Raw genomic sequence first — 10,310 nt, 5'->3', positions numbered from 1 at the left:
GAAGCAGATGAAGCCGAAGGAAGAGGAGAAGGTGATAGAGGAGGAGGTGAAAGAAGAGAAGGAAGAGAAGAAGGAGGAAGTGAAGGACAAGAAGAAGGAGAAGAAGGAGAAGAAAGATAAGAAAGACAAGAAAGATAAGAAGGAAAAGAAAGATAAGAAGAGCAAGAAGGAAAAGAAGTAGATTTATATACGATGTGTTTTAAGTATCCGTTGTTTGTTACATCATTGTTGATCATGCTTCATGGATGTTGTTGGAAGCGGGGGGTTACAACAACTATTAATATTGTAAAACAGCAATTTAAATCTCTTACAGCCCGCTTTTCTAGCAATTTCGTCAATGGAGAAGAGAACTCAACAAAATATATCCCTTCAGCTGCATCCCAGGTATTTGAAAACATGGATGATAGAGACAAGTAGAAAGAATCGTTCAACGAGTCATATGTAGATATGCCTTGATTAATCGTATCTCAATGCCATTTTCTGAACCTGATTTGTCACGAATATCAACATATGTGAAAACTGACTTCAAGGTAAACAACATCATGACAGTGAGTTTAATAGGAATATCTATCATCTCTAGTTGCGTAAACGTCTATTTCAGTATTCTGAACTCTGGGTTCCGATGGATGGAAATGTAAGTTATCGAAAGTTGTGTCATCGTGAGGCATTACAAATTCTCTATTCTTGCTTGTTTCGACAAAGGCAATTTAAACTATTACTTTCGTTTCATCAATACCTTCTAAAACGAGATGTAATTATGGTGATCTCTTTCTATAACTAGGGTCATGTGGATATGTCTCTTCCAGTAGCCGATATGCTCATGACATCCGCTGTGTTGGAGCGGAAGCTTCAATTTGCTGGTACTGTATGGCAGACGGTTCCTGACTCATGGCGGCATTCTCCACATCTCTACTGTAGATTTTGGGTATTTAGTTAATTGTAGGCTCATTTGCGATGATGCTGTTTTCAAAACGATTAGATGATGATGCTATGAAGATTATTCAATCCAATTGCTATGATAGCAGTGGATATCGTGACGCGAGTCAGAACTGGAAACTACTCAAAGGATTGGAAATTGCTGGACATTACAATAAATGCCTTGAATTGGCAGAGTCGATGTGTGAAAAGGCGAAGAACAATAGTCCCATCTTGCATTCTATGGCAATGGATAGTTTGATAGGTTCATTATGCAAACTACATCATTTTAAACAAGTCGAAGAATACTATCGCATGGCGGTCAAGAACAATCTTCGAATTGAAGAAACAACTTTTGACAAGATCATTAAGCTCCAATTAACAAACGATATTTGGAAAACTATTTATGAGGATGAAAAAGAGAAAGCACGAGAGAATGGTATTACACTCTCCCCAGAAGAGTAGGGATGAAGAAGGAGTAATAGACTAGTGATCAATATTTGAAGTGGCAAGCAAGGAGTTACTTCTTTGATCGGTCTGAATTCTTCTTCTTTGAGAAGAATCGGAAGATTCATGCTCGCTTCTTTTTCTTTGACGATTCATTCATTCGTATGAAATTTATTGAAGTATGTTAGAATAGGATTGGAACAACGCAAGACCAGTCTCACACAGATGCAGTTGATGCTGTATATTCTTCTCGATAGTCCTCCAGCTTACTTCACTGCAGAAGCAAAGCCTGAGCAAATTCTTCTAATCAACAAACACAAGGATTTGGAGACCATATCTGACTTTCTTCAGAATGTCATATATCCACCTTTGGAAGGGATTATTATTGTATTGTGTTGAATTGCTTGGTGAATTTGTAGGATGATACGATTCAGATCCCTGTTGGAAATATCATAAAACGCCAAAAGGGAGTCGTAGCGATTCAAGAACGTCTACGTCCGGCTTTTCTCACTCGTCAGGAGTTCAAAGAGATCATGGGATTCAAATAGTTCATTTAGGGTTATTTGTTGTTTGATAGAAAGATCGTGAAAATGGATAGAGAAGCATGAGAATTATTCATTGAATATAGAACAGATCCGTTATACTAGGCAACTAGTTCATTTCTCCTGTAGTAAACTGATTCGCTCCTTACTGCATTGGTAGTACGCCTACCACGTATCCACTTGATATATGGATTCTACAGGATAATAGCTTAGAATTTGAAAAAACACAATTCCTCGATTATGTCCAACCAAGTCTATGTATCGAGATTTGAGTTCTATCGATAACCACTTGGTCCTATTATAAAGAAGGAGGGGAAAAAGTGAGTATAGAAAGAAAGGGAGAAAAGAGACGTAGAATTAAAGGGATAATAGACGTAATCGAGGCCTCGAGGATTTCCTCTCCTATTTTCATCTAGGCTTGGCTCAGCCAATCAGATTGTAGTTCTCCTTAGAGTGGAAATCACATCATAATAACTTTCAATGAGTGCAGAAGTCGAGCTACAAGAGGTTAAGGCGAACAATCCTATTAACGAACTTCATGAGTGCGATAGTACGGTAGTTGTAATTGCTTAGGGAGTGTTCCCCATGTGTATGTGAGAACTGTGGTGATGAGCATTGCCTGGAGAAAGTACTAAGCCAGGACTCCAACTATGAGGTTGTTGTGCATAATAACCATTTGGATGTGGTAATGAATGGAACTTTGCATCATCTTCACAATGGACACTTCGATAATCATGGTATTTATGATGCTTCAGCTACGCAACCTACAAAGATGTATGTTAAGAATCTTCGCAATCTCCTGTATGTCGGCTATATGAGTGGACTTATTTTTGTAGTTCGTTAGCGGATTTTCCAGAACCAGAGAATGAGAAGCGACAATACAATCTCAGTGAGGAAGAGAAGAATCATATTATTGAGGAACAAAAGAAAAAGGAGAGTCGTGTGAAGAAGGAGCGTTGTAATTTAGTGGCGATGATGTGTATGACGGGAGGTTTTATGATTGTGGAATTTGTTGTTGGTATTTATGCAAGTTCATTGGCTCTTCAGGCTGATGCTATGCACATGGCTAGTGATCTCATTGCTTTACTTGTTGCCTTCTGGGCCCTGTCCTTATCAGGGAAGAAGAGTACCGATTCGTACACTTATGGATGGAGTCGTTTTGAGGTAATGGGAGCTATGATCAATTCAGTGTTCTTATTATCAGTGTGTTTGAATATTGTGATTGAAGCACTGACTCGATTCTTTGATATTGGTGAGGTGAAGGAATCGATGGCTCAGCGTTCTGGCTGGAATTTGGCTGTTTCTATTCTGGGCCTTGTGATCAATCTGTTGGGATTGTGTATCTTTGGTTGTACTGGATCAGACCCTCATGGACATGCTCATGGACATGCTCATGGACACGACCACGGACATCATCATGAGGATGAAGAAGAACATGAGCATGAACACGAGCACGAACATCATCATGAGCACGAGCATGAACATGAACATGAGCATGAGCATGGGCATGAGCATGAGCATGGGCATGAGCATGAGCATGGGCATGAACACGAACATGAACACGAACATGAACACCATGAAGATGGTTCAGTAGTAGTGGAGATGGGGCCCAAGAAGCAAACCAAGCGGAAACGTTCCAGTAATATTCAGGCTGTCCTCCTTCATGTGATGGGAGATGCCTTGGGATCAGTGGCTGCTATTGCTAGTGCTTGTTTCATCCGCTTCCTCCCAGAGAGATTCTCATGGCGATTCTATGCTGATCCAATTTGCTCATTGCTGATTGTGTTGTTGATTCTGCATTCCTGCATTCCTCTGTTCAAGAGCGTCACAGGAATCCTCCTCCAAACGGCTCCAAAGTCCATTAATGTTCCCAAGCTTCGAGAGGCCATTAGCAAGACCCCTGGTGTGGAGTCTTTCCATGGTCTCCATATCTGGCAACTGAACGATGATGTGAATATCGGGTCAGTACATATTGTATGCTCACACTATTGCAACCACCAGAAGGTGATGGACGATGTGAAATCGATCTTCCATAAGTCGAATATTCACAGTTCTACTGTTCAGGTGGAAGTAATTCGAGCAAGTGGAGAGAAGGAAGGGTGTAATGATATTGTTTGCAAGGATAAGAACTGTCTAGTACATCATTGTTGTGCTGGACAACAGATCCATGATCAAATGCTAAAGAGGGAAAATACTTATTAATGTGATATAGCTTGTGGTTGTTTGTTTGGAGTCCAGTCACATTCTCAATGCCTTCAATTAACATAGCTGTTACAGGTTGTGGACATGGAGAGTTGGATACCTATTATCGAATGTGTAATGTATTTGCCGAGAAGGGCAAGCCAATTGACCTACTCATCATTACGGGAGATTTCCAAGCTGTAAGGAATCAAGAAGATCTTGGATGTATGAAATGTCCAGAGAAATACTTGCATATGGTATAGATTTGCATAAGAATCGAATCTAGATGGATTTCTTCCGATACTACAATGGAGAAAGAAAAGCACCGATTCTTACTATCTATATTGGAGGAAATCATGAAGCTGTCAATTATCATCGTGAGTTACATTATGGTGGATGGGTTGCACCAAATATTTATTATTTGGGTTGCTCAAATGTGATCCGTTTTAAAGGTCTGAGGATAGGAGCGATTTCGGGCATCTGGAATTCGCAAGATTATGAATGTGGATACTATGAAACAGTACCGTTTAGTCACAGTGGATATGATCCGGCTCTTGCTAGTTCATTCCATTATCGTCATCTCGAAATTCTAAAGTTACTTTCTTATTCTTCTCCAGTTGATATTATGATTTCACATGACTGGCCCTCTCAAATCTTCCAGTATGGAGACACTCATGCTCTTCTTCAGAGAAAACCCCACTTTCAGTTATTGTTGAGTGATTGAATGAGTTTTAGAACAGATATCAATAATATGTGTTTGGGTTCGATCCCCCTGATGACGATTCTGAACGAGTTAAAGGTAAGTCTACTTCAATCAATTGATTGATAGCCAGCGTATTGGTTTGCAGCTCATCTACATGTGAAGTTCACAGCAATCTATCCACATGAAATGACTCATTCGCCAACGAATCCTGTATCTCCAGAGGATGACTCTAAAGAAGAAGACATCTCTGAATCACGGCCAACGGCTGCCATTGATGGGAAAACTCGGTTCTTGGCATTAGATAAATGCCTTCAAGGACGAGACTTCATGCAGGTAGTAGAAATGGAGGTTCGTGCTTCGGAGATGGAGGATAACAAAGTGATTGTATGTACGAAGATTTATACTTAGTTATATTATGATCCAGAATGGCTCGAGATTGTTAAGGATTCACATCGATTTGAGTCTGTATCTCCTAATCGAGTTATTCTACCTGAAAAGATTGAAGTACAACCGTCTACTGAGGCATTTATTGCAGAATTAGTTCAAAAGGAAGGAGGAAACATGGAGCATGGCTTCGCAATTCCATTCAACTTTGTACAAACTGCTCCAATTTACTATGGATCCAGTAATGATGGATACGATGGAACTGTAGCTGTTCGAAGAGGAAACAACCAAACTGATAGGTTTCTTGCTCTCCTAGATCTGCAACCTACAATCACAATTCCATTTGTATCGTCCAAAGGGAATGTAACAAATGACCCTAATGAATTGGATCTTGATGGCTGTTCATTTGTTTTCTGGAAACAACAGAAACCACTATTAGAAAGATGTAATCATCGCAAAGGTAGCATATAAGAGGAGAAGAGGATACATGATGATGTAACGCTGATCTTTGCTACCTAAGAGCAGTTCAATAAAACGTGAGGCAGAAAATGATGACCAAATGATACTCAAAACTCCCAAAATCAGTCCAAAGGTGTTTCTAAGATCAAAGAACATAGAAATAACAACTTTGTATTGAAAAAGACAGAATATAATGCCAAGAACACAAGTGGGATTATGGAATATCCAAGGATACTGGTTACCAATGTCATGGAAATCTTTGTGGACGGATTCTCGTTCAGGAGATTAAGAAGAATATATCTAAAGAATAATGAACCAAGAGGTACTACATTAAGAAGCATCCCGCAAAGAAGAATCCAAAGGTATACCCGAACTGGATTCGTCCCTTCTACAGATCAAGTCGTAGTCACATGCATCACCAGAAGCAAGAAAACAGAAAGAATGAAGCAGAACAGAATAGGTCCAGTCAGATCAGCATCGTTTACAAGGACTGAATCGATTCTCTTTTGTGGATTAATGACTACGAGAATCTTGTTGAATATGTGACTGAAATCAATTCCCAGCTCTAATATTTGAGTTTATGGTAAAGAATATACCTTCAAGAAGAGGAGGTTCATTGTCATAGTTCTCTTCGTTCATGGTTTGCATATTTCCAAATCCAAAATCATTATCATAATAGTAGTTTTGTTGTACAGTTGGTTGGAACGGTTCTGGAGCGCTATACGGTGAAAGAATCGACATCAACAAATACGCATCAACGCTCATCCAATCATCTTGAAATGCCTGACCGTAGTTACTCTAAACATATAATTACTACAAAATGCAGCAATACCATAAACTCGAAAAGTGTATGAATGACAACTACCAACAAACAAAGACTAACACTTGTTATACTTGATATAACAATACAAAACATAGAGATTCACAGTCCATAGGACAAACAATACACATCAAGAACAAATTGGCAATCAGGACTCTAAAATGCGCAAAGAGGGAAACCTAGAGCCTCTGATTCTGATAACACTGATGTAGGAATCTCAGGAAGATCACAACTACCCGTGAAACTACTCCAATAGCACTCACCTCCATCATCATATGCATTTGTTCCTAAATACGAATAGGGAACTGCAGCAGAGGAAGGCGCAAGAGGGGTGAGAGAAGGAGAAGATGATGCAGACAATACAGGAGAAGGACTCATAACAGGAGAGGTTGATGCCGAAGTATCAGAAAGCGTCCTTGTAGATTCAGAATGAAACGAGGAGTTTGTAGCGCAAATATTCTTGTAATGAATTTTCAGATGACGTCTCAAATGATCTGAACGAGAGGCCGTATATGAACACATAGTGCACTTGTATGGCTTCTCCTTTGTATGAGTACGCTCATGTCTCTTCATATGACCCGAACGAGTGGTTTTATAACCACAACCAGGGTGTTTACAGTGATAGTAATACAACTTCTTAGAAGAGCCAGCCTCTAGAATAACACATCAGCAAAGAAGTAAATACCAAACTCAAGCTCCTTTTGCATTTTCGTAAAAGAATAGTGAAGATTAAAATGGTTGGAAGTGAAATGGGGAAGTGTGGAATTGAGGGAAGGGAGCACGGCACGGCTAGTAGTTTAATGATTATTATGGATAACACGGATCTTCGGTCTTCGGTCCCTCGTATTCCTCTCATAAATCTAAAATGACACTTTGAAAACCCCTAAGATATGGATATTCATTATAGGAGCAAGGATGAAATCATCACTCCATAATATGTTTGCGTACAGAAAGGTGCCTAAACAGATTATCTGGAGTGTAATTGGCTGTCAGTTTGAACAAAAATATGGAAATAGCGCTGGAAGGATAGTATCTCGAATAAATATGTTAGACGTTGAACCACAAAAGAAGAATGTGGGCAATATCATTTTTAAAAGGTTTAGATAATGCTAAGAGAGTGATACTTAGGTTTCTGTCGAAACGACCTGGTATGAATAAGTTGATCCAAGATATGGATGGAAGAGAGTTAGTTTCCGTATTTTCCAGCCAGAACTCCAATCGCATGGAAGTATGTAAAGCAGGAGAACGATTGTTGCAGGAATGGTGTCCCATTTCGGAATCTGTACTCCTATGTAAATCAAATGAAAACTAGGAATGCAATACCATCGTAAAACGTTTGGCAAGCAGTCGGTTTAATTCTCTGGCTCAACGATTTTCAACAAAATACTTGGAATCAGTAAAGGAACCGATTCGTTCTGGTCTAGGAAAAACGTTATTACGTCTAGCAATGGCTACAAATGACTCAGTTTTCTTTCAGTTAGTGTCATCGAAGATTCTTCCTTCTTTAGTGTCTCCGGGAGGTGAATTATCAGGAGTATTTGTTCACTCACTCGTCTGTGTCCAAGGATATGACAAAGGAATGCAATACTTTTTGGCCTGTGATCCCTCGAATAGCCGATTTGGTATTATGCTTCCTGAATTCTTATTCAGTTTGTATGAAACTAAAAACTACAAGGAGTGTATTCACTGCTATTCTGCAGTCTGTAAGCAACTAGGTTGGGAACACTTCCCTCAAATGGATGAAAAGGCATATTATGAACGACAACGACCTTTCAAGATTCTGCAGCACTCTCGTATATATGCAGCTGTAATAGGCTCGTATCTGGCTCTTGATAATAAGCCTCTTGCTGATTCCTTGATGGAAGAGATGAAGTTTTGGAGGCTTCAACCACTAAGAGAAACGTATTATGATTATCTTGATGTGAGTATCATGTTCAGAAATGAGGATTAGTATTGTGATCGCAGCGAACAGTATAAGACAGAATATGAATCCTTTCTACGTTCTGTGAACACCCAACTGACAGACACTCAGTAGATGAGTGACGTGAAATGAACTGTAGGAAATCCTTCTTATTATCGTTATCTAAATGTCACCAGTACAATTCATTCATGCCCTATGTTCGAGATCATAATCAATTTCGATACTATCGCTCCGTTAAGGAGAATGCAGCTACACAAACAATTGGTAATTGATTGTTAAGTGTACTCATTATAGAGGTTTCAGTACGACTGACTCCACAATCGTATCAACGATATGAGGTATATCGTATTCTTCATGACATGCGTACGTGAATTATTTTCAGTTCATAAAGTAGGTGAGAAATCAAAACGGATATGGTATGATGGATGCTTAATAATTCAGGTGGAGCAAGATAGCTCTGGGATACAAAGGTTACTGTCATCAGATATTAAACCAAGTGTTGAATACAAACTATTAGTAGGAATGGAATGAAGGATTGATGAAAAGGATCGAGATGAGATCCAAGTGGAACTCTCTTCAGTCTACAATTGGATAGAGATTTATGACAAACTAAACAAACAGTTTTCATAAAGTGATTATTTCTTTTCTACAACCACACTAAGATCTAACGACAAGGGCCTCTGGAAGAGTTCCTGTAAATCAGAGGTTGCTGCAGCTTCTATACGTCTTTTTAGTTTGTTCACAATACGCTGTTTGGATACTGACTGAACCTACTCAGTATGTCACATATATACGATTACTAGCAAGCGCTGATGCAATATTAGCCTATTGTTCTCCTTACTCCATCCTAGATGTTCGAATATCATTTCGTAAGGGATTTCCTTCTTATTGAGAAGAAAGGCAATTCATACCTGGTTCAGATAATGAAATACTTTTTCACGAGTAACTTCACATGCCTGCTCTTCTGGGCTGCGATCTGTTACAACTCCAGGAGAATACAGCCAAGATCCAGGTTTGGCGAAGTCAAACAATATATCTGTGAGTGATGAGACTCCTTGTCCTGTTAAAGCAGAGATTTCGAGCACATTTGTCTAGATAGGACAACCAGCATTACACATACAGAAGTTTGCATTTCAGAGGGAATTTCGTTCAACACTCCTTCTTTCCGTTCTTGGAGAAGTGTTTTTGATTTGACTAAATCGACTTTGTTGAGTACAACGAGTACAGACGCATTGTGAACACTGGACAGTGCAACAGAAGTATGGATCACCTCCCGACTTAAATAAGTCAACGGAATAGAAGCATCAATCAACTACACATCACAGGATCAAGAATCACAAAACGGTCAAATACAAGTTCGTTTTATCTAATACACCTCGAGCAACGCCTGTTAGCTCCTTCTCTTCACGACTGCTTCCACTATGGATCACTTATAGCAACAAAGAATATCTTTTCTGTAAGATTCCAGGAGTGTCGTAGAACACAAGTTGCGTCTTATCCATGTTCTTAATACCAAGAATGGAGGTTCGCGTTGTGTTCACCTTATGACTAACTGCAGAGAGTTTCCTCCCAATAATTCTGTTCATCAGTGTGCTCTTTCCCGAATTAGGAGCACCGCAGATGCCAATTGTCAGTACTTTTGTATCCAAACTCTTCTATCGAATTAGATATTGCAAAACAGCATTACACGCTTTTTCAGAGAACGCTGAAATTCAACCATACCTATTCATCAGAATTTTTCCTATAGTTACTATCAATTTCATCGTTATAAGAAGCATCATCGGAATAGAGCCTATATATAAGAAATCACGAAGAGATCAACTTGTAGGCTAACCCACGATACACAGTTGAATGAAACTTTAGCAGATCAAGCGAATGCAGCAAAGCTGGTGAACAACGGAGCATCACAAGAAAGGAACAATCCCTATCAATTTGCAT

At 39.4% G+C, this 10,310-nt stretch overlaps 5 protein-coding genes across 5 annotated transcripts; 1 reads left to right on the top strand and 4 right to left on the bottom strand.

Annotated features, from left to right (window-relative positions):
- Positions 1-2,384: 2,384 nt before the first annotated feature.
- Positions 2,385-5,196, top strand: JH06_2421 (hypothetical protein; the record flags this gene model as incomplete). The annotated part of the gene is made up of 8 exons (XM_014673743.1): positions 2,385-2,446; positions 2,478-2,705; positions 2,741-4,040; positions 4,117-4,141; positions 4,173-4,342; positions 4,372-4,790; positions 4,821-4,884; positions 4,915-5,196. The coding sequence occupies 8 exons, from the start codon at positions 2,385-2,387 to the stop codon at positions 5,194-5,196; spliced, it is 2,550 nt and encodes an 849-aa protein (XP_014529229.1).
- A 411-nt stretch (positions 5,197-5,607) lies between these two features.
- JH06_2420 (hypothetical protein) lies at positions 5,608-5,882 on the bottom strand (the record flags this gene model as incomplete). The annotated part of the gene is made up of 2 exons (XM_014673742.1): positions 5,608-5,770; positions 5,800-5,882. 2 exons carry the CDS (start codon positions 5,880-5,882, stop codon positions 5,608-5,610), a joined length of 246 nt encoding a protein of 81 aa, XP_014529228.1.
- A 144-nt stretch (positions 5,883-6,026) lies between these two features.
- Positions 6,027-6,547, bottom strand: JH06_2419 (hypothetical protein; the record flags this gene model as incomplete). The annotated part of the gene is made up of 3 exons (XM_014673741.1): positions 6,027-6,196; positions 6,228-6,429; positions 6,464-6,547. 3 exons carry the CDS (start codon positions 6,545-6,547, stop codon positions 6,027-6,029), a joined length of 456 nt encoding a protein of 151 aa, XP_014529227.1.
- An 83-nt stretch (positions 6,548-6,630) lies between these two features.
- Positions 6,631-7,158, bottom strand: JH06_2418 (hypothetical protein; the record flags this gene model as incomplete). The annotated part of the gene is made up of 3 exons (XM_014673740.1): positions 6,631-6,683; positions 6,715-7,104; positions 7,137-7,158. The coding sequence occupies 3 exons, from the start codon at positions 7,156-7,158 to the stop codon at positions 6,631-6,633; spliced, it is 465 nt and encodes a 154-aa protein (XP_014529226.1).
- Positions 7,159-9,007: 1,849 nt separating this feature from the next.
- Positions 9,008-10,277, bottom strand: JH06_2417 (GTP-binding protein; the record flags this gene model as incomplete). The annotated part of the gene is made up of 9 exons (XM_014673739.1): positions 9,008-9,142; positions 9,173-9,253; positions 9,284-9,463; positions 9,493-9,684; positions 9,716-9,791; positions 9,813-10,027; positions 10,060-10,094; positions 10,124-10,164; positions 10,195-10,277. 9 exons carry the CDS (start codon positions 10,275-10,277, stop codon positions 9,008-9,010), a joined length of 1,038 nt encoding a protein of 345 aa, XP_014529225.1.
- Positions 10,278-10,310: the final 33 nt, after the last annotated feature.

Source organism: Blastocystis sp. subtype 4 (genome assembly GCF_000743755.1).
Source record: "Blastocystis sp. subtype 4 strain WR1 chromosome Unknown seqid_0029, whole genome shotgun sequence".
NCBI classification, from domain to species: Eukaryota; class Bigyra; order Opalinata; family Blastocystidae; genus Blastocystis; species Blastocystis sp. subtype 4.
This window is presented reverse-complemented; position numbering and strand designations above follow the sequence as displayed.